The following is a 24,631-nucleotide window of genomic DNA, read 5'->3' as shown; positions in this document are numbered from 1 at the left end:
AACTTGAGTCCAAATTAGGAATTGGGTTGTTTCCCGCAGGTGTTCCAGTGAACAGTCACCGAGTAGGAATGTTTCATATGCCGTTGGAAAGCCCATTTCCTTTTAAATGGTCTAAGGAGCAAAAACAAAAGCTGAAACTTCTCTGTTAATGTTGAGGCTTTTGGTGGAGGCAGTGTGATGATGTGTGCTGGCGTGTTTTCACTGGAAAAACAGTTTGTCGTTGTAGACGATGTGGACTGAGAGATGGAGATTAGATCCTGCAGCTAGTGACGGCCCTTATCTACTCTGTCCGTAGAGTCTGCCTCAAGAATTTTGTGTGAACTTTGACCTCAACCCTATTGCCTTGTCGTCTACATTATCTGATTAGTTTAGACATGCTTTTTAGAGAGGAGAGGATTTGGAGTTTTTCAATCGGAGGGTTTCACATACTTGACTCCTGCTCAACCCAAAAATACATTTTCCTTACACTGTTTGACAGTAGAGAAGAAGCCTCTCCAACAGATTTATTATCCAGGAGCATTGATGAAATCAGCATGATGCTGCCTCCACCATGCGTTTTCAGCTGGACCTTTTCCATCCAACGTTTTCAGTTGAGCTCGACGTTGTTGATTGTTGGAGCAGGTGCATTTTTCTCAGTCAGATGTTATGTAATTGCTGAAACACTTCAACAGCACCAAATTTTACCAAGTATTTTTGAGTACAAATATCTTAGTTTTGTCTTATTTCAAGTGTTCCAACTTACAAGTAACTTTTGTGCAAGAAATATCAACCTGATTAAAGTAAGTTATACCATTATTATTGATGAAAATATACTAATTGCAAGTAAAATATCTGCCAGTGGAATTAACTTTTTATCAGTGTCAAATATTTTGTTTTTTTGCAGTGTAAAGACTCTTCCTAGCTTGTGTTCACTTGTATTTACACCGAGTTCCTTTTGACAATCTTCAAGTTCTGAGTTCTGATCAGTCCAATTGAGTGTAAAAATTCAGGACATGTCACCTTTTTGTGTCCGGTAGCATCACAATCCCATGTTCTCGAACATCTTTGTAGCTGCCAAAAACAATTTGCATATACTGTACGTTTGTGGATATTGACGGTGCGACGACCGTTTGAGTTACATTTCCTGGATTCAAGTAAAACTTTAAGGTTTTCCTTTTTAATTACTTTCAGTGGTGTGTTTTAGCAGCTATGATCATCACTGAAAAGTGAATTTATTCAATGGAAAATGCTAAACTTGGATTCATTTCACACAGTAGTGTTTATTTATGTTAAATTAGCTGAGAATGAAAACCTCGGCATTTAGGTACTTGGAGAAAGCTGAATTAAAATAGCTTTTCTAAATTCATGAAGACGTGTTTGGGTGTAAAATGAGACAAATCAGATAACACCGCTCAGTCAGACAGAGCCTTTAATCAATACTTACTGAAGTAATGATGGATTCTTCTAGAGCCCCAGAGCACATGAACTACAACCAGTGGCGCTTTTTAGTATGGGCAGTTTCCCAGGGCGGCATTACAGAAGGGGGCTCCAAAAAGAACCACATAAGAAATTAGCAATTTTTGCATCTTGATCAAAAACCAGTGCTTTTATTTTTCCTGCTGAGAGTAATGAGAATAGGAACTAGACTGGATTTTATCCCCTCCCAGAATCGCGGATTATTTCATGCATTTTGATTGGTTGAATGAAAAGTGCACTTTCACTCAAGAACCGCCACTGATCACAATCCCAGCTACACTGCAGTCGCTCCATCCACCCAGCATTAAGCATCAAAACTGAGAATTAAATAACTAACACTATATTTCAGTGAATCAGATGAGTAAGCAGCAGTTATTATTCCAAATGTTTCCAAAAAGACTTGTTGCAAAACAATGCTGCTTGCTTCACTTTAAAATAATATAATTGCTCTCTAGTTATTATCGTGATTTAAATACAGTTATGTACAGCTACTCACAAATCCATCTTCAAAATGTCACTAGTTTTTTTTCTCTCTCTCTCCCTCTCTTTTTCTTTCTTTAAATATAAAAAAGTTTAAATATATAAAAATAAAATTGCTCAGAGTGGGAACAGATCAATTAGAAGCAGACCCAGAACTGTCAGGTTGTGACTGGATGTAGAAATGCGTCAAGCGATTCATCGTTCATCATTCACCTCATCGAAAAGAAGGGAATGTAAGGAATCCAAAAAAGTGTACATACCCCAGTTAAAATGAGTTACATTGGATGACGACATGTAAAAAGTTGATAAATCATTTTAAAACCAGACGTTTACATACAATGAATAAAAAGAGACAAACTTGTTTTCTTTCTCACTCTCTGAAGTAAAATCAGACCCAAAACTTCTCTGGTTTTGGGTAAATAATTAGAAAAAATATTTGCATTTGCTGTAAGCTTCAGTTACAAGAGTAAAAATGTACTTTTTTAAAGTGTGTGTATTTAACATTTCTTAATGTTTCCGACTCAGTTTCAGCGTTCAGCCTTTGGTTTGAGTCTATTTGTATCCCACATCTTGAAAATGATTCACACTGGTCTGATTTAACCTGGCATCATAACAGAGGGTGTGTACACTTTAGAGATCCTCGCTACAAGATTCTCCTTCCAGCCAATATGGAAATTTGCCTTAAGATTTTTCCTTCCCACGTTTATTTTGGAAAAAAAAAAAAGAAGAAGAAAAAAGCATGCAGTCGGGTCTGTTATTATCTTATTCACATTCCATTTCACACAGGCATGAGCTGCAGCTCCTCAGCAGGTTGGTGGTTGGCATTCTTCTTGCTGCAACACGTTGGTCTGTCTGGTCCATCCCACCTTGTTGCTCTGCGTTTACAGTCAAACTCGAGTGGCTTTCCAGATGTGGAAGGAATCAAATATCTGTCCTTATTACCTCTTTTTGAAGAGTTTTGTTGGATAAACATGGCTTTTTGCCCTTTCCTTTGTTCTGGGGAAAGTTTATGGACACAGTTTGAGATGGTTCACTTGAAAAATGACTCAGCACAGGCGGCTTAAACCTCCCACAAACGCTGCATGTCTCTATACGTAGATCCACTTCCAGCTCCTGTGCGTGGAGTCACTCAGGTGGAAAAGTTTCCGATCTAAGCGGGATAAATCCCTCTTCCTCACTTTCTTGTTTGGTAATTCCACTTCATGTACTTGGGGATGCACTGGCAGACCTGGCTGCTGTAGTAAAATCCGTCCTGGCACTCTCGTCTGGGGTTTCTGCAGGAAAGCCTGTAACAACTTGAGAGAGAATGAAAGAGAATGAGAGGCAGAAATGTGGGCGAAGAAGACAAAAGACGGATTTACAAACAGGAGGGGAAAGGGAAAGATTTTTTAAAGGGGTGAGGTTGGGATGAGGAACAGAGGAGAAATAAAAAAGAAACACAAGGGGGATTATATTCTCTGATCATGCATACTATACATTATTCACATCCCCACATCCTTTCTGGATGAAGCTCAATCCAAGTTTTATTTGCATGTGCATCAAAAAGATTCTGTGAGGCGGGAAAAAAAAGAGTATTTTTCCAGAGATGGAAGAAGTCTGGGAACTCTTGTCTTTAAAATCACAGCAGGTGTACAGTCGCCTGTGGACTTACTACTGTGACCAGATGTTAAATCAGACTAAACAGTACAAAGAGTGATTGTACAAAATAATAAATGCCTTATCTTTATGCTCAGAAGCATTCTGAACTTGAAACCATGACCTTAGAAACTATTTTTCCACAAGCAAATAGAGAAATGGATATAATTTTGTTACTTTGATTGATAGAACATAAGGACAAAAATATGTTTAGAAGAACAGTCTGTTATTGGTAGGCGCCTAACTTTCATGATTTTGGTTTGAATCGTTATATGAATATTTTTTATTCATTCGCCTTCAGGAACCTTCGGATGTTTTATACATATCTCAATGAATAGTGACGAGACGCATAATAAAAAACGTCTTTTGCGGATTTCTTTTCCAAATTGGGTTTTTGATTCGTTAAAATTACAAATTTTTTGCCCATGAAACTTTAAATTTTGAACCAATGTTCCAAACAAAGCAATTTTTTCCACAGAATAAGACTGAATTTGGCGACAATTTCAGTTTTACTACGATATGACTTTGCACTCGAACTCAGCACGGTTCCGCGAGACACAGCTGGCGATAGTTAACTAATCAATAACAATAGCTAACTTTTCTTCAATTTTCGGAATCAAGGTAAAGTAAAACCTTTCATATTGTTAAATTAAAATATTTTAAACCAATAATAAATTAATGTCAGATAAAATATACAGGTAATTGAATTGACAGTTAGCGTCGTAGCCTCAAATATTAATTGGTAGCTAAGGTAGCTTTTATTTCGTATTTATTTTTAATTCACCCGTTTGTTCGTTACATAGCACAAAGCACATTTAGCAGATATTTAAAATACATTAAAGACTGCAGTGCGGGGTTTAGGACATGCTGTAATTTGAATTTATATCACTTTAATAATTTTTCAGCCATATTTGTCTTTTGTTTAAAATATGAACTATATTGGGTGGCTGACGTTGATTTGAGGGAGAGCACCGTTGAAACTAGGCTTGAAAGTCAAATTGAATATCTTCTTTGGTTAAATGGAGCTTTAGGAAGATTTTCAAGGCTTGAAAACTGTTGAAATATGTTCTTCTGTGCGTCTGTGGAGTACCAAAAAAAAATGCCACAAATTTAAAAAAATAAGAATAACAAACGGACCAGTAATTATTATAATAATTATTTAGATGTGCTTTTATTTAAATTTATAACAATTCAAACTTGGAGTTGCGCCATCCACGTTAAACCCGTGAATATTTATTTCAGTATTTTTCTTTTTTTTAATCTTGTGCTGCAGCTGCAACATGAAATAAGCTGTCATGGCAACTTGGCCAGAGTGGCCTAGCCAAAGTTTGGACTTCCATCCAATTGAGATGACGTCCCATAAACCTAAGCAGACAGCTCTGAGAAAAGGGTCCTAATTCTCCATAAAAAATAAACCCATGTTTGATGCTTTAACATGTTTTCAGTTTTAAGCATTCTAAACATTCAGTGTGTTTTGAGGTCCAGCTCCAGTAATTATGCTTGTTTTCCTTTAAGCTGAGAATGTTTAGTGAGCGGCCATTAAAGGCCACATGTTTTAGTATCCTGTAGGATTTCCCACATGTAAAGCTACCAGTGTGAATCAATCATTCTGCAGCTCATGTCTGCTGGTGTGTTTTCATAGTGCCTGTCACTCCATCCGTCTGTCTCGCTTTCATCCAGTTCATCCCCCGTCCCCTTCCCCTCTGCGGGGCCTCTCGGGTCAGAGGGACGTTGATCTGGTGCGCGCAAGCTGTGGGAACCACGACACACTCGCAAAGCCCCGAGCAAATGCTTCGGATGCCCCATGTCCATAAAAGGTTGCAGTGAAACATGTGAACGACTGAAAAAGACAAACAGCGAAAGTTTTCCTCCTTAAGAGGAATGCATGACTCATCCATCAGGAGATGTTTCCGCAGAATCCAGCAACGCATCACAATCCTCTGCCTCAGGTTCATCAGGATGAGCCGCTAGGCTAGCATGAACTGCTAAAGGTTTGGAAATAAACCTTTTGTCAAGGTGAATCTTGAACAGTCAGTCAGTTGTGACCAAAAATCTTCCAGTGGGTTTTTTTTCTCCTGCTTCATTGTGAGTCCAAGCATTCATCAAAGATGGACAAAAGAAGCAAAAAATTTAAATTTTGGACTAAATCTGACAGAAAATCAGAAGGATTTGGAGAAGAGATTACCTCAAAATCTCAGAGATCAGGAGAAACTTTGCATGAAAAGTATTATAAAGGATGTGTGTAAACATTTTGAATCCACTTCATATCGTGCTATTGGCGTACAGCCCATGCCTGGTCATGATGCATCAGCACTTACTGGTTTTCAGCTGAAGATGATTCGCGGGTTTTACTGTTGGACTGATCATTCCTACTGCTGTTAGCTTCACAGCTGGGAAAACCCACTTCATGGATGACTTCACCATTGTAATGCTTTATTGGTCTGTTTTCAACCAAATCTGCGAGTCACCGCCATCCTCTTGTCCACATTATGTGGACTGACATCTTGTGTGCACTGACACAGATATGTGTTGGGATTTAGGGGCTTTCAAAAGACATTTCTTAAGGTTGTTTTGGGGATACATTCATGTTGATGGTGTTCCACCACGTTTCTTAACTTTAATTACTTACGGAGTTCCTCAAGGCTTTGATTTGGGTCCAATTTTATTTCCAATCAGACTTTTCCACTCTAGTCTTCAACTTGAGAAAATGTGCCATCTCTTTTCATTCAAATGCTAACAATAATGGGATCTGCCTTCAGTTGAAATGCAGTCATGTTCGTTTTAGAATAGATCTTAAGTTTTATTGTTGGACTAAGTTAAAAAGAATGCCTCTACATATCAAACAAACTCCAAATCAGCATGAAAGTTGAGTTTTTATGGTTTTTTTTCTTTTATTTACTTTTTTGTGCTCTGTTGTGGATTTTCTTCTTATCCATTGTAGCATTTTGTTTAAATAAACTCAGCCTCCCTTCCTTCTGGTTCTCTCACCTGCAGGTGTTCGGGTTGAACCTCTTGCCCTGCCGTAGACACGTCTGGGGACTCTCTCTGCACTGACACAGACACGTGTCGGGATTTAGGGGCTGATTCCTGGGACACTCCACCGCGCAAACACAACCGCACAGCTCGTCGTCCCACCGCTGCCCAGCAGGACACAGCTTCCCCTCGCCTTGGCCTTCGCACTGGCACTCACCTGACCACAAAGGTAGGAAGAGGAAGGAGCGGGAGTTCAGAGCAGTGGTTGCACAACCAAAACCTAATCAGATAATGTGTTTCGTGTTTGTACTTGTTTAAAATTTGCATAAAGACTAATTTCCCTTTTTTCTTCTATCTTGGCCTGAATCAATTTGTGGTATTTACAGTAAACACTCTCAGTAAAACCTGAAATAACTGTTTACATAAGCAACAATCCAGATAGAAATTCAGTTTAAAGTCTGAATGCCTTTAAAAAGGATTTTCCCCTTTGGATGTTTTACTCTTTTTATAGTTTTTACAAATCAATCATTTGCAACATAATTTGGCTTTTTTTGATTAAATTAAATGTCGAAAAAGCTCTTTTTTGCTAAGTGAAAACATATTTCTATTAAATATTGACAATTTAATGAAAACATAAAATAAGTGACTGCATATCCCTCCCCATTTCAGGTGACTGACCTAATTCAACAGAGGTCCAGCAAACTGGTGCTTGCAGTCTCACATTTAGTGATCAGTGAGTGTCTCTAGTGACTGTACTATGAACAGCATTCATTGGCTAATCAGTGTTCCTGGCTACAAAGCAATATAAGATGAGTTAATGTGATTTAAACTCAAATAAACAATAAAATATGGATCACAATGGAACACATGCACTCTTATTTGTTTGTCCTGTTTATTACCTAACCTCTATTATTATGACATTACCTAACAATCAGATTTGTTTATGTCTAAAATAAGCCTAGCATTGGACACCTGCCTGAATCCATTACCCTCAGCTGTAAAACTAGTCTGATTCGTGTCCTTACAGGTGTTCTGGTCCAGTTTCCAGCCTGGATAGCAGCTGGCTTCTGTCAGTCCGTTCTGACAGACGCACTCGCAGGTGGATTCTTCCAGAACCCTGTTGGGCCCACAGAGAGCCAGCAGACCCGAGTCCAGCGCCTCTGGAACAGAGAAACACGGTATTTAAGATAGAAAACAACCCCATGAGATTTGGCAAATTAAATTGACGTTTTGTTGACGTAATGCTTGAATGATTTAATAAATGTCATAAACATCATACCAAATCATGCTGATGATGTTTAGCTGAACGCCTCACGGGGCTAATTATTGTTTCTGAGGTTTCATCAGCTGAGTTTGTCACATAACTGCAGCGAATCCAAAGAGAGCTCGCACGCCTCTGATTACGTTTATTGCAATAAATTTGCACGTGGAGACTTGAGTTTGGGCGCAGTTTACAGACAGAGTAATTTGTATATGTGCCCTACAGGATTAAAAATAGTTATTGTGCTAATGTAATAAGTCAAGTATGAGAGTTTGGAGTTGGAAAATCTCTGAAGATGAAAGATGCTGGCATGATTGTACAAGAAAAACACCACAAAAAACATTCCTGCTTCAGTGGTATCAACTTTGCGGGAGGGAGGATTTGTTTGAAACGCTCTGGCATCACCACTACCACCACCACCATCATCATCATCATCATTATCATCATCATCATTATCATCATCATCTTCTTCTTCCTCCTCCTCCTTTCACTGTGAAAGGAGGAGGAACACCTCTTCAGGGTGTGGAGAATCTGGGCTGAATCTCCATGCATGAATAGATCTGTGACTCATCTAAATGCTGCCAGTCTTTGCCATGTCTCTCTTGTAAAAGAGATATTTTGATCTGAATGAGTCAAACCTGGTTAAATAAAGGTTATTATTATTAAAAGGCAATATTCTGTAGAATATCGTTTTAAATACCTCTTTAAAAGCAGCATGTAATCTCACAGTTAAAAATATCTAATTAATTGCAGGTCTTTTATTCAGTGTGGGGTAGCGGAGATCATTGTGTCCAAAAACTTTATGAACACTCCATTATGTCCTATTTTCTTGGACTGTTCTACCTTCACAAAAGCAAAGATATGGACTTTAACTGGAACTGCATGCAAGAGTTTACTTTGTTTTCTCCCTTCAAGATTTATATTTGAAGGTAGACCCTGAATCAGATGAATTACTCATTAAGAGGTTTTTGCTAAGGTTGATGGCATATTGAAACCCAGCTGTGTTGGAGCAGGGCTGCATCTAAAAGCTGCAGGACAGTCAATCTGGAAGACTGAGGACGAGAGGATCTCAACTCTCACCTGTTTGTTTCTGAGTGTAGCTGATGGTGTCCGCAGAGACACACACGCAGTTCACTGGATCCCATAATGATCCAGAGGTGCAGGGGACTTCAGGAGGGGAGCACCTACACACACACACACACACACGGCCATACGCGTTTAGTAACGCATGAGATGAGAAGAGGTGGAGCAGGACATCAGCGAGTCTCTTACTCACAGATGATCTGTTGCTGCTCGCCTTATGATGGAGTGAAGCGGCCGCTTGGAGAGGCATTCGCATGAGGTGTGGTTGACGAATGTTACCATGGCGACTGAGCGATCCATCCTGGGCGGAGACAGCTCCATCAGCTGGCGGGAAGGAAGATAAAATGTTTAGATGCTCACAGGGACAGGTGTGTCTCCAGTTTTTTAAAAAGTCATCATGGTTTTAGAAAAGTGTGCAGTTGTTGTGCAGTTGTTGTGCAGTTGTTGTACAGATGTGCGTGACTCTAAACGCTGCGTCCAGTCACAACCTATTCCCGCCGGAGTGGGCTGTGTTGAGCCGCCAGATACATAATTGGGGAAATTGTTTTCAGCATCCAGATGGATTTGAGGTGTGAAAGCAGATTTACAGTGCTGTGAAGCAGCAATTGCCTCTTTATAGATTCCGTCTGGTTTTTTTGTTTTGTTTTGTTTTTTGCGACATCTGAATGTTTCAGATTGAAAAACAACATTTAATATCAGACATGAGAGAAGACACCATCCAAACCAGCCTTTTCACCTTGATTAAATTCATGTTTTAGTTCAGTTTCTCTTGAAACATTCAGGCTTGATTTATGGAAGATTTTTAGAGTAAAGTAATCACTCAAATAAATCTTGTATGACAACAGGAAGTAGGATAAAACATTTTAAAAAGCATAACTTCTGCTCTGTACCTGACATTAGAAGGATGAAGAGTGTCCAACCATTAACTCCAGACCTGAAGGTCAAGTTAAGTGTTTATGAAGCCTGTCACAATAAGCAATTAATCAATAATCGCATGATAAATTAAAATTAGCTCAATAATTTCTTTTCTAATTATATTTTTTGAAGGACAACTTTGTTTACAGAGACTTCATGATCTCTTTTATGGTTTAGGTTGTGTGGGTTGTTTTTTTGTTTTCGGTGGTTTTATTTGGGATATTTAAATTATCTTCCAGTTCTAGTGTTGAGTATTTGTTACATATTTAAAGTTTATTAGTCTTGCAGTATTATGCCATTATAAATATGTAACATAAAATTGATCTTAAAACAACAATATTATAGTTTATCGCAATAATTTCTAGGACAACTTATTGTTCAGCACAGTTTATAATTTTACAGTCATTTTTATAATTTTTACAGTGTGTCCATATTCAGAGGCTGCATCGATCAAATGACCCGGTCTTTACCTCAGGTATAATGTTATAGTTTAATATACTTCAATGTGTGAATGTGCGCTTAATGGAAACGACTGATTTCATTCTCCTCATACTCCTCGCCTGCTCTGTCTACCACTTCATCCGCCAAGAAGAAAAATCTCCCGTTTACAATTTATAGCATTTTATATTTTATTTTTATTTTTTATTTTATTTACAACTACTACTCAGTGGTAGTTGTTATTGTGTCTTGTCTCTATGCTGTAACTGCGAAGTAATTTCCCTGCTGGGATGAATAAAGTACTTCTATTCTATTCTATTCTATTCTATTCTATTCTATTTTATTGACCTGCAATGAATCTTGGGATAGTGTCGAGTGCCAATGATCCACCAGGTACATTTTGGGGAAAAGTAATTTGGATGACCTCTGTTGGATTGCTGACATAATTGGCTTTCAAAGGATGCAGCCTTACAAATCCACCTGTAAATTGCTAAAAAAAAAAAAAGAAGTGAACGTTTTCAGTGGTCTAGTCAAAGCCTAGCCTTAATTTCAACAGTGATGCAGAGGCCTTTCCCACTGGAAAAATCTTTCAATTCTTCCAGGGGAGGGCCAAAATTCCTCCACAGTAATGTAACAGATTAAGTTTCTGATGATACGAAACATTTGAGTTTGGCAACAAAATCAAAGCAAGAAATCTGAAGTCGGTGCGACTCACGGTTTTATTGACGAGACTGTAGCTCATGTTGGTGCAGTAAAAAGCCTCGTTCCCGCAGCAACCACCGCAGCGATGCAGCGCCACACAGCGAGGGAGGTACAGCTGACTGGTGGATTCTGGGTACTCCTTGGCCACCTCAACACACACCTCTCTCGGCTGGCACGACGTACGCTGGATCTCTTCCAGAATGACTGGAAACAGAATTCAATAACTGGATTTGTTTGATTAGATAAGAGTTAGAAAACAAGATTTGTATTCAAGTTACCAGCTAGCGTTCCATCCACTCTGTAGACGGGTTCCTCCCGCATCGGAACCCACATGTCGTTGTCGTCGGAGCGGACTAAAGGGCTCGCCGAAGAGGTTGAAAAAGACGAGGAAGGGAAGGAAGATGAGGAAGATGAGGAAGAGGAGGCGTGCCAGGATCTTTTCCTCATGCACTGCTGGATCAAGCTGTATTCAGGGTAGAAGAGCTGCAGCAGCTGGTCCATGCTGGTCACCGTCTCCAAACTGGACTGGTCATCTGACTGGGCTGGAGCCTGGAGGGGGAAATCACAGGGAAACACTTCTTGAGATAATCTTTAGTAAACAATTAGGGAGACACTATAATGGCCAACACAACCGATGATGTATTTTCTAAGGAAAATAAATAGTGTAATAATAGATTCTGCCAGCTACAGATTATTGAGCAATGGGAGCCAACAGTATTGTCATGATCAAAATAAGATGAAGGAAATTGATAAAAAGAAAGCACAACTTATAGCAATGGTATTTTATACAGTATTGACTGCAGCGTCTGTACAGGAGTCTGAACAATGAGTGATGGGATTGTGATGTGATTCACTATAAGTTAATTTTCATAATTACAATTTTCAGGCATTGTTTACCTCCAGCGTATGGCTTCTTCTGGTGCAGAATTATGACGCATTTCTCAAATAAATGACGTAAAAATCTGATAAAATGACAGTTTATGCTGCAGACGCTTTGAAAACAAAGAATGGAATTGGGTCGTTCAGACTGCGGTGAGCTGTGTGAACAGCCTAAATGTGTGGTTGTGGCAAGTCAGAAATATAAACAAGTTCAAAGGGGATTGAATACTTTTGCAAGCCAGTGTATAATCCAGATAAAATCATTAAGAAAAACTCAATTTTATGGTTTCAAATCAAAAACAATCCAGTTGTTTGTAATAGTAAAACTGTTAGATATGGTAAGCTTATCTATTCAGACTCACTGGCTGTGCAGGATAAACAATGAATACCTCAGCTACCAATGTGTTGTAACATGTTGCTGTCGGCTACTGTTAGTAATTAGGAAGACTCTTGTCCTTCCCTCACCTATCATTGTTGCTGCTGCAGATTCAGACCAGATTCAGGTTCTTATCTAAATATTAAGATAAAAAAAAACAAAAAAACCCCTGAATCTGTAAAACTCCTCTAGAAACAGAGGTAGGATAACGTTGAAGGTGATGCTGTTCTCCTCACTATTTAAAAGATTCTCACATGGGCCGTGCTGTGGTGGCGCAGGGGGTTAGCACGCCCCACGTTTGGAGGCCTTAGTCCTCGACGCGGACGTCGCGGGTTTGACTCCCGGTCCCGGCGACCTTTGCCGCATGTCTTCCCCCCTCTCCTCACCCTCCTTCCTGTCTGCCTACTGTCGAAAAAATACGAGCCACTAGCGCCGCAAAAACTCTTCGGAGATAAAAAAGATTCTCACATGACAACAGATAAGATGGAACCAAATATACTGGAGATTATTGCCACACTTTAAAGTTTTAATTTCAACAGATTTCACACAGGAAATCAAATTTTACAATTGACATTATCTTCTAAAACCTTCCCTACTGTGAGTCACTCAACAAAGATTTTTTTGCCGTGACGACGGATAACTCTCCATAGAGCAACAGTAGATGAAAGATAGCTGAATAATTGTTTAACGGACTGGGAAATCAAAGCTGTGGGTTTGGAAATGTCAGGGGGAGTGGTCTTCTGGATTCACACCTAATCATTTTTTTTCTTATGGGAATATCAGAGGTTGTTTAGGTTCACAGGCTGAGAAGAGGTCGACTGGCACAGCTGGCATTATCTAAACAGAAACCGGATCCCTACTTATCTCCCACTCCCAAGTCTTCTCTTGCAACATATTTCCAACTTATTCATTTCCTCCATTTTCTTTTCTTCCCCTCATAGTTTTGCATTTTGCATCAATACGACATTCACTTAACTTTGAAAATCCAAATGGTCTTGAGAAGTGCAGCAGAGTGTGCCATCTGGGGGTCACCAAGTCCAAACTCTCACTGTTGGTTTGATGTGAAATAAGGATCGACATGTAGCTTTGATGTTAAGTAGGGCGGCTGATTTGTGATGCTGTGGGCCCGTCACTCTTCAAAGATTCTGGGAGTCTTGTTATTCTGCATCTTATCATGAACGGTTTTATGTATCAGGACATCTAAAAGAATTTGGTGGTGTCTGCCAGTAACCTGAAAGTTGGTCATCATTGGACCTTTTCCCAGAACCAGAACCAAACATGGAGAAGCAGCATTCTGTTTTTATACTCCACTAATCTGGAACAAACTCTCAAAAGCTCGAATACCTGAATGGCTCAGTGTCATCTGCTACTCCAACTTCTCTCTGCCTGGGTTTCTAACCATACAACCAGGCATTGAGTTAAAGAGGAACGGCAAAAGCACATGAGGTGGATTAGCGGTGCTTGCCAAAAACTGATGATATCATCCAGGACATGTTGCTGTGGAATATCGTCTCTCTTGCCCAGATATTTTGTTAGCTTGTGCTTATCATGACTAGAGTCTTCAATAAGTCATTGTCTAGAGTCATTGGAGGACCGACTGCTCACAGCATCACCGTCCACCACAGCTCTTTAAAGATGCGTGGATAAGTTACGACAATATTTAATGTGATCTAACCTTTAAGTGAAAGCAATATTTCAGGGTTGTAAACCTTTCATGTTCTGAGACAGAAATAAAACCACCCAGAGACCCTGAGGATTCGTATGATTTTTAAGAAGTGAGGCGCCATTGCTGCAATTGTGTGGTTTATACTCAGTCAGCACACACTCCTCAGGCTTCATTTGTTCAATATTTCTGAAGGTTTACAACTTCTCCTTCAGAAGAAGTAAAGTGATTATGATCCAGTTTCAGTGCAATGATCACAAGTTTAAGGCTGGAACTCCTAGTTTTAACGTCACTCTCAAAGTTTGCACTTTAAGATTAGCTGCAATTAGACTTTTTCTTTGACTTTGTACATTTACAAAAGTATAAAGTCTAAGGTTTTTATTTTTGCAATGACATTCTGTCTTCCATACAGTCAAAATGTGTCTTTGCTGCTATCCAGGAAGGGAGTCAAGACCAGAACTTCTGACTTACTTACTAACTTAAACCATGAGTTCATCGACTCGTCTTGTTGTTAAAAAGATTCTCTTCTTTTTTTTAGGAAATTCAGGCCCACTTTTTTAAAAAAATTTCTCCATATTGCGACTGAAATATTTCACATAATTAGTTTGTGAGATTTTTATTATCTGATGACTTTTTAAGCGTCAGATTGTTCGGATGAACCACCACTCTTCATGATTATTGGCTTCTGTTATCTTTCTTTCTTTGCTCATTTTCAGATGTATTTTTGTTGTTTCCACATTGAATCTTTGAGGTGTGGATGCCGTTTCAGATAAAAGCTGAACAATGGGTGAAATGAGCTGATATTAAACTGTTTTATAGTGGAGTAACTATATTACATAAAGCTCCGTTGCGTTGTTAAGCGATCGCATGACATGAGGTCATGGCTGTGGGACTCTGTTCTGACGATGCACCAGCCGCTATCCATGCAGCACTCTGGGGTGTGTCCAGAATTACGCACTGCTGGCACTGAGGGACAAATATTTACACACACACCCATACACACACCCATACATTTATCACTCAGCCTGTTTTCTATTAGAAGTAGCATGTGTTTGAAACTATTGTTTAGATTTATATATAAGGCTTAAGCCAGAATTATCTTGAAAACTTGTGGAGGAAATGTCATGAAGAAGAAGCTGCTGGGTTCAGATCCCCCTCCTACGCACACAGACTCAGTTTTACTAAGAACTGGAGCAAGTTCTGAGTAGTAAGATGATGCCTTTATCTGTAAATCTCCACTTTAGCTCCACTTTATGCTCCCCAGGAGCTCGTTTTCCTGCTTTGTAAACATAAACTTCCAGATAAGGATGCACAGAAAAACAGCATGAACCTAAAAACCCAGCTGCATCCCGCCTGGTTTGTGAAAACCACAACAGCTGATGTAAGGCTGACACTATAGGAACATTAATGATGTTCAGCTGCGACAAGAACTGGATTGTTTGGTGGATTTAATGGGAGAAAAACTTTACACAAAAATGTGGGAATTACTGTCTTTTTTCCTGTGAAGATCTTTCAATTTAGAGTAAAAAGTGTTGAACATGAATAGATTTTGAGTTAAAGGTGTCATTTAATATCTTACTATTGAGGATTTGAGGATTTGCTACTACATTTGTTGACAAAAGCCATCTGAAGTCTATTAAAACCTTCATTTATCAGCTTTCACCCCCTTTATTCCACCTGAGACACGTCCAACCAAGGAGAAGTGATGAGGATGTCTTTGATTTAAATCCATCGTTCAGAGCAGAAACACATTTATTACAACAAAAAATGACAGAGGGAAAGACTCGTTCCTTCTTCCTCTAGGTGCTTTCAAATATTTTTTGAACATCAATGTCTGGATCAGAGCCAGCAGGATGGAGGAAAGAGGAAGTGAGCTTGAACAATTTATCCTCTGCAGACCTTAACAATAAGGATTGCTCTTCTTTATAACAGGCTGATTAATTATATAGTTAACTTCTAGAACCGTGCCGCTTATGGTGGCAGCATGGAGGATTCTGAAGAATCTCCTTGTTTAAATACATCTTTGGTCAGTTAATTTAAAAATGCTCTGTTGGTCCCAAAGTGAACTTAAATAATGCTTAACAATTTTAGATTTTTAATAGTTTAATTCTGTGAACAATATACAAGTTTTGGATATTAAAGGTTCACATATAAATGTGCTGGGAAGCAATATTGGTTGGATATCATATTTCGAGTTCCAGTCATTCAGGTTCTGCCTGCCAATAATGTATTTGGTCAGTTGGATGGTTTCTAGCTCTTTATGTCTGATATTTGCATATTTCTAGTAGCTGAGATGCTAAAGCTAACAGAATATGATGAGGGAAACTGAATCAATCATAATGGATATCAACATTTTGTTGGTTTTCAGTTGCTTGACTTCCTTTATTTATGCAACAAACCTTTTATTAATATCACATCCTCTGTTACATGTCATTTTCATCTTCTGTTGTGTTCTCTGTTAATTTCAGTGTATTTTTAGTTCTGTTCTTTATTAGTTTTTATATTTGTTCTTCTTTTATGGCCATGCTGTCATTAGTGCTCATCTGTTTCACTTTGATCCCTGTTTTATACCTCAGTCTCCTCTTTGAAGCTTTTACTCAGACCTTCTGGAGCAAATTATAAGCGATTTAGTGTTTTCCCTAATAGGCTTAGCTGTTACATCATTGCTCTTTTCCTGATGTTGGACTCAAGTCCAATGGTTCCATGCTGATCCCATTGGTGAAACAATATTACTGAACTTCTGCTGTTTGTAAAACTTCCTGTCATATGTGGATCAGTGGCTGAAAACTTTATACCGGTTTTATTTTTACAACTGAGTATTAGGGCCAAGCTAAGAAAAAAATAAAATTCGGAGAATAAGTCATAATAGTATGAGAATCAAGTGATAAAATTAAAGAATAAAGTTGTATTACGATAATAAGGTTGGAATAACATAAGAATAAAGTTAGAGTATTTTGAGAATATTCAATATTACAAGAATAAAGTCAAAATATTGTGAGAACAAAGTGATAATATTGAGACTAAAGTCATAATTCTGCGAGAACAAAGCCAATATTTTGAGAATAAGGTCAATATAACGAGAATTAAGTAGAAATAATACAAGAATAAAGTCATAGTATTACAAGAATAAAAATGTGATATGAGAATTAAGTTTTAATATTTTGAGAATAAAGTCAATGTTACAAGAATAAAGTTGGAATAATGTTGTTATAATATATATGACTTAATTCCTGTAACATTACAACTTTATTCTCATTTGACCATATCTTTATTTTTGTATTATTTTGATTTTATTCTCATTACACCATGACTTTGTTCTTGTAATTAATAACATTTTTTATTTTCTTAGTTGGACCCTAATACATCATCATATATTTTAATGCTTTAAGCACCAGCCAGTCTTCTGGAGAATCTCTTTGGTCTTCCTGTCTATTCCCATCTGCATTTCTCCCCAGTGATTCCCGTCTGTGTCGGAATGTTTCTCTGCTGAAACGGATCCTAAACTCAGGGATGTTTCCAATGTAAATACAGCTTATCTACCTCACATAGCACTGCTCTTATGAAAGGTATTTCATCATTTTTTTTTGACTTTCAGTGAACATCATAGTGCAGTGAGTCAAAATTTGTGCTTTTTTTTTCTTTAAGTTGTATAGTTCAAGTCTGGGATGAACTAAAGTGAGGGGAGGGAAGTCTTACCTCGGTGCCCGTGTCTCCGGTTGGGTAATAGTCCCTGTAGTCTTGGCCTGAGCACAGACAGCTGAAGTAAAGCATCCATAGGAGCACAGCTGGTATCCACATAGTGAGGGGATGGAGAGCTGGGGGTGGGGGGAGTTGGTGAAGTTAATGTGAAAGCAGGCCGGTTCTGACGGATCAGGCTCCTCTTCTCATTCTATCCTGGGACGAAGTTGCTCCTCCCGTGCAGGTCGTTGGATTTTGGGACGCCACCTGAAGAAATCATGATGAAGAAACCTTCTCGTCTTACTTCGCTCGAGTCCGGCGTGTTTAACGTTTCTCCTCAGTCCAGCTTTCTCGTCTCGTCCCGCCGCGTCTCCATTACTGCTAATTTGACGACAGGTGTCCCTCTGGGTTTTGTCTTCACTTTGTATTTATATCTGCCGTGGCCTTCAACGTGAACGGTCGTCCTCGTCTGTCTCCTCTCCTCGTCCTTCGCACTTGTTCACCTCGTTTGCTTTCTTTATCTGTCTGTGTCTCCTTCCCTCCACGCAGCAGCTGTGCAGATTATCGCTGCCCCTTTTTATCTGGCTCCTGTTTCTTCTTTCAAAGCCTTCAGGGTAAATCTCTCTCTCTCTCGCTCTGTGTTCTTTCTAAAGCTGTCACAACTTTTCCATCTATTTCTTAGAAAATGCATCAAAGAGGAGGAGGATAAAACAGAATAAACTCAATTCAAATCCTGTTCCTAGATTGAGATTTCTTTCCCAAAGAACTCCAGCTTTCGGTGTTGGCAAACAAAGTGAATGCGTCCTCCTCTCAGGCGTCTCGCTGGAGTGAATGAGGAAAAAATACAAGAATGGGAGACTTGTGTGCGGTGGGCGGGATGAGGGATCAGAGAGGCATGAGATCTGTGTGCTTCAGCTGATTATACTGCCCCTTTCTTTTTTATTTCCTCTGAAATTGCAGGTTATGCAGAGGCAGCAGAAATCGGATTTAAATTTACCAGACAAGCAGTTTGTCAGCCTCCAAAAATGCTATTTCGAAACACTATCACAGAGGATTTATTTTTACATACATCTAATTCTCCCAGCTCCATAAGCATTAACGCTTTAACTCAATTTGCTCCCACACCTGCAGCTCTGAGGCTTTTCTCCCTCTCACACTTCATCTAGCTCCATCTTTGTCCTCCACCCTTCCCCCTCTCACGTCGTTCTTTCTTCTTTTGGTTCATTCAAAGTCCTAAAAAAGACTTACTTCACATACCTTCTTAACTATTCCGCCCCAAGGCTGCGAGCAATTGTGTCTGAATATTACAGGGGAAGAGGAGAAGAGGGAGGGTAGAAGCTGAAGCTTTCGTCTTTTTGTCTAAATTGTTTAAAAAAAAAATCCTCCCAAGGCAACGTAGTTACAGACAAATGCAAAATAAATTATGGGGGCCAGACAGAGCGATAGATGGGCGAAATAAGAAGGGAGAATAGAAAAAAGGAGGAGGAGTAAGAGGTGTGTCTGGGAAAAGCTCGAATGAGAAAACATCCGATTTCTGGGCCAGTCAAAGCCAGCCTTTACAAAGGATTAAAGACGCACACAGGCCACACACGCACGCCTTCACGCACGCACACGGTGGCAAGTGCCTGCTTGCAGCTTTATGTGTTGAAATCTGCTCAGCAGTTCCACATTCCACTCATTGCTTTCTTCATTTCATCATGTGAACTCAGACCAGGGTTTGTCACATTCAGGAAATGTGACAATTTATAAATCATCAAGTTAAGATTTATAACTTAACTGGATGATTTAAAAACAATCACAATAGAAACCAAATATTTACATAAACTATGTAAAGAGACACAAAACCATTTTTTTCTCCACAGTCGATGATTCCTGTTTTAGGTCAGTGAGAGTTGCTGAAATAATTTCCATTTGCTCAATGCCAGTTTTGGTATTTGCAGATTTTTGCGGATTTATTTTTTCAAGCATATATAAAATATTCAAAAGAAAATTCAGCTTGGGAAGCTTTAATACCTCAATGCAATGCTGTTTGACATGCTAATGGCTGATGTTTGCAAATCAGCCAGTCCAAGGCGCCATGCATCTTCCCTGGCACTGATTGGCTGTAACACCAGGAGTGAAGACACTGAGAACTGGACATGGATGCATGTCAAGGTATATTTTGTGTTTGAACTATTATAATAGGCAATTGTAATCTTTCCCAAAGCATCTAAAGTTGTACCTAAATGTTTAAACAGATGAACATTTCTCCTTGAGACTTCTGGAAAATGTATCTAAGGATGATAAAGACTCAGTTTTGTGTGGATTAGAATAAATTAGCTACAAATTCAACCTCTTTCTCGTTGTTGAAAAATTAATTGAAGTTAAAATTTCAGATGAGTTTTTCTTTACCACCCCCGGCTGTCCTTGCTCAGCATCGTCTCTGTTTATAAAACTCTCCTGGTTTCTCCTAACATCCTGTCCCCAGCCGCAGATAGAGCACCCTTTGCACCAAACAGCAGGATCTTTGTGCTCAACAAATGTGGCTTCCCCTCCTTTCAGGGGCCTGTCACAGTTCAGAGGGTCTCCTCTTTTATTGAGCTGATGTTGGCTGGACAGGTTCCACTGAGCTCCTTTTTATGCTCACTTGCTTTAGCATTTGCTTGCTCAGAGCCTGAGGACAAGACAGGTGGTTACACACTGATAAATAAATACATATGTTTAAAGCTGTAGAAACATTATTCTGGTAGAATAAACTTTATTTAGGACCAAGTTTTAAGGATAACATAAAATCCAAGTTAGTTTTCACACTTGTTAGTCTGGTACAATCGGCTTGATTGGGGAACCAAAATTGCAACATTTGCTACATTTTCAGCTGGTGTGGTTCACCTTAACAGTGTCAAACTTTCCAAACCCTTTGAAAAACTTGTTCTGCTCCTCACCTGTGGTGGCGCTGCATTAAGAACTACTGAAGGAAACGACCTGAAAACCTCTGAACGAGACATGACCACAATGTCCTTCTTCACAAAATGTAAACAAAAATGGAGTGGCATCAGATTTTAGTAAGAGGCCAGGAGCCATTTCTCCTGTTAACACTAGACTGGCATGTTTGATTTGGTTGTTTTTACCCAGAATGCCCTGCGCTGTAGTCCACTTCCAGCTTTTGTAGCGGCCTCTGGTCCGCTTGGCGTTCACATATGTATTTCAGACGGCACCAGAGTTCGCTTTTTTGGTCTGCATCAGAGTTCGATTACGCAGTCACTCCTCCCCAAACGAACCAGGCGTTCTAGGTAAACAAACCAGAATTTTAATAAAGCGGACTAAACAGGGATGTGTGAAGCCATCCTTAATCTCCGTCATATCTATTGAGTTAGAGCTTCTGAAAGCTGCTCTGGTTTTGTCTTCTGCTTTGGCTACAACGTCGAGAGATGACACACAACATAAATTAGAACCAAGTTGAGATTTGCTTGGGATTAGTAGTACAGTAACATCTTTTACAGGCTGTTTTTTCAACATCAGTCAAGATACGAGGCCACCAATCGTGCTGGATTTGTTTTACGTCGTAATGTTGTGAGATGCCTGTGGAGTGTTGCAACAGTCTGCCAGGAAAGTCAGTAATTAAATGCTTTGTGGATTGAGTTTAATGACGGCTTAAGTTTTAAATGAACAAGACCCTCAATTATAGCCGTGATGCCAGCGTGTAACTGGGTCGAAGGAAAACTCCCAGTTTAACAGCTGGGACATGAAAAGCACCAACCAGCTGCTTGGATCTGGTCCCACTTGCAGCCTTTGGCAATGCTGAGGAGATCCTAACACCGTGTTCTCGCCCAACCTACATTCAAAGAATCGCCCAATTATTTGTTCTCCACAGAGAACAAATAGTCACCCAGTAGTTGGGCTTTGTTGTTTTCCTCACATCCAATGTTGTAACAATCTTGGATTTATCATGGTAAACACATGTTTATAGAGTAATATGGCTTAGGTCACCAAGATATTGATAGATGAGGTTTAAATTCTCCTGTTCTTTGAAACCAAAGCGCTCACCCACCTTATGGTGCAAGTCACATCCATCAATACGTTCAGCAGGATTCATTACCCTGAAACTTTGATCCAGAGGGATTTTGCTGGCTCAAAACATGCCTAGTTTGTGCAGGAACCCGCTTGTTTTCAATCTGAGAACAAGTACCACCGGTGGTACCCGGCTGCTTTCAGTGGAAGTAGAAATAAACATTAGCATCAGTTGTTTGCAACAGAAATACAAGTACATTGATTGATATACAGCTAGTAAGGACTATGAGTTGTAAATGCACGTTTTGTGTAGTGGAGAACAAACTCCCATCTCACTAGGGCTGCATCCATTAGTGGGCAAAATGGACTTAAAGTTTTATCACAATATTACACCTTTACACTGAGAGTCATTAGTTAAACTTGTCAGTGATCAGTGAAGCTATCCTGAAAAGTCATTCATCTGTCACTTGTTACATGAAGATCAAAACAGCTCAACATATGTAACTAAAACTGTGGAAGATTATGTGGCCTACAGGTTATGGCATTAGACTTCAAGTACAAAGGATAAGGGTACAAATCCTGGAAAGAGTGTCTATGTTGTCAGCCTCTTTCAAAATCAACATTGACAGCAGAAAATATAAATGCGCCACGAGAAACTTCTAAAGTGTGGAAGGTCGTGTGGTCCAAAGGTTAAGGCATCAGACCTCAGTTACAAAAGATGTGGGTTCAAATCCTGATCTTGGTCTGTAAGGAAAGTAGATATTCATGCTTAATTTTGGATTTAATGGGATTTTTAGATTAAAACCCACAAAGTTCCTCATAATCAGTCAAAATTAAGGCCAATTTCTGCTTAAATATCTTTTTTCTATCAATCTATTTTTACTCCGGTAATGCACCGATTTCAAAGTTTTTTGCTGATACTGCTGATTTTCCTGTTTTGCTGTTTTTGCTTAAAAAAACAGCAACAACAGCTGTGCTTGCTTTTGTGTGTCTTAGTCGCTTTCAGTCACCATTGACAGCAGAAAATATAAATGCGCCACGAGAAACTTCTAAAGCGTAGAAGGTCGTGTGGTCTACTGGCTGTAGAACCAGATTTACAAAGGACATGGGTTCAAATCCCAGCAGGAATTAACAAAGAACACTTATTTTTTCAGGCCCTTTCAGTCAACATTGACATCCAAAATGATAAATGCGCCACGAGAAACTTCTAAAGTGTGGAAGGTTGTGTGGTCCACAGGTTAAGGCATCAGGTATAAAGGATGTTGATTCAAGTCCTGGTCTGCAAGTGAAGTATATAGTCGTATTTAATGGGATTTTTAGATTAAAACACACAAACTTCATCATAATCAGTCAAAATTAAGGATTTATGTAAAGAAAAACATGATTTCTGCTTAACTATGTTGATTATTTACTAATCTATTTTTACTCCAGGAATGCACTGATTTCAAAGATTATTGCTGATACTGCCGATATTTCTGTTTTGCTGGTTTTTAATTAAAACTAGCAAAACAGAAATATCGGCAGTATCAGCAAAAAACTTTGAAATCAGTGCATTCCCAGAGTAAAAACAGATTGATTAAAAAAAAGATATTTAAGCAGAAATTGGCCTTAATTTTGACTGATTATGATGAACTTTGTGGGTTTTAATTTAAAAATCCCATTAAATCCAAAATTAAGCATGAATATCTACTTTACTTACAGACCAAGATCAGGATTTGAACCCACATCTTTTGTAACTGAGGTCTGATACCTTAACCTTTGGACCACACGACCTTCCACACTTTATAAGTTTCTCATGGTACATTTATATTTTCTGCTTTCAGTGTCGATTGTGAAAGAGGCTGACAAAATAGACATTCTTTCCAGGATTTGAACCCTTATCCTTCATACTTGATGTCTGATGCCATAACCTGTAGACCACATGATCTACTACACTGTACAAGTTTCTCGTAGCGCATTTATCTTTTCTGCTATCAATGCTGATTTTGAAAGAGGCTGACAAAATAGACATTCTTCCAGGACTTGAACCCTTTTGAACCATAATATATAAAACATTGAGCAACTTACTTGATGTGCAAAGATGGTTTTTGTGATGCCATTCATCAAAATGTTACTTGGTTTTCTCAATTGTTTACTGTGTGGTGTTTTCATGATTGTGTATTTTTATGATGTAAAGCACTATGAACTGTCTTGTTCATGAAATGTGATATACAAACAATCTTGAATAATAATTAAAAGCCTGTTTGCTTGCAGAGCATCTAATTAAATCAGTCAATCCAGGTGTGGTGGTGCAGGTAGTTACACCTTTAAACTGAGAGTCATTAGTTAAACCCGTCAGTCAGTGAGCAGTAAAACTATCCTGAAAGTCATTCATCTGTCACTTGTTCCGTGATTCAGATGTCACTCAGTTGAGGACAATTTAAGCACTAATTTCAACCTGTTTGAGATGTATATCATCCTCTTTATGAATGTTAGTCAATTGTTACTCAAGCATCCCAAAAACTGTTTTCATCTTTTTTGTCGTCTCTGCTGAAGGTAGGAACACTTAACATGGCATCCTTAAACCTAGGATTTTATTGATATGCTAACAAGCCATATTATTTTTTGGTAAAAAGGCAAATATTCAGGGCTAGTTCATCTCAGCCATTAAGTTCAGTCAACTCTAATCATAAGGACAAACAAATTAGCAGTCTTAGACTGATTAAGCTTAGTTAGTTTAGATGTTTCTAAACCTACAGTATGTAACATTTTCTAAAAACTGGTTTCCTTTTGTTAAAATGATTCCTATTTTGTAACAGTATGAAACAGATCATCTGTAGGGGCAGGGAGGAACAAAAAACAGAGCTCCTCTGCTTTCCCCCAGCGCTATCAGAAATACAACCAATCAGAGCTAGGAGGAGGATCTTGGCGCTGTCAATAAGCTTCAGTATGTGCTGCTCCCTGCTATGCTACAGTCTTTCTGACAGGAGCACATTTAGGTGAATGGTAACACTAAGATCTTCCTCCTGGCTCTGTTGGTTGGTTTTCATCTGAAGCGGTACGTTTCTTCAGATGGAAATAGTTGTAACAAATATAGGAAAAACTTATCTACTGCAAGGTTAACCAT

At 39.0% G+C, this 24,631-nt stretch overlaps 1 protein-coding gene across 1 annotated transcript; it reads right to left on the bottom strand.

The window, feature by feature from the left end:
* Positions 1 to 1,390: 1,390 nt before the first annotated feature.
* LOC116716242 (vascular endothelial growth factor C-like) lies at positions 1,391 to 18,945 on the bottom strand. The gene is made up of 8 exons (XM_032557159.1): positions 17,557 to 18,945; positions 11,221 to 11,491; positions 10,956 to 11,146; positions 9,081 to 9,211; positions 8,885 to 8,988; positions 7,569 to 7,703; positions 6,559 to 6,760; positions 1,391 to 3,230 (listed from the first exon to the last, which is right to left on the bottom strand). The coding sequence occupies exons 1-8, from the start codon at positions 17,656 to 17,658 to the stop codon at positions 3,110 to 3,112; spliced, it is 1,257 nt and encodes a 418-aa protein (XP_032413050.1). The 5' UTR covers positions 17,659 to 18,945; the 3' UTR covers positions 1,391 to 3,109.
* Between the last annotated feature and the right edge of the window lie 5,686 nt (positions 18,946 to 24,631).

This window comes from Xiphophorus hellerii, chromosome 24 (assembly GCF_003331165.1).
Source record: "Xiphophorus hellerii strain 12219 chromosome 24, Xiphophorus_hellerii-4.1, whole genome shotgun sequence".
Classification (NCBI taxonomy): Eukaryota; Metazoa; Chordata; class Actinopteri; order Cyprinodontiformes; family Poeciliidae; genus Xiphophorus; species Xiphophorus hellerii.
This window is presented reverse-complemented; position numbering and strand designations above follow the sequence as displayed.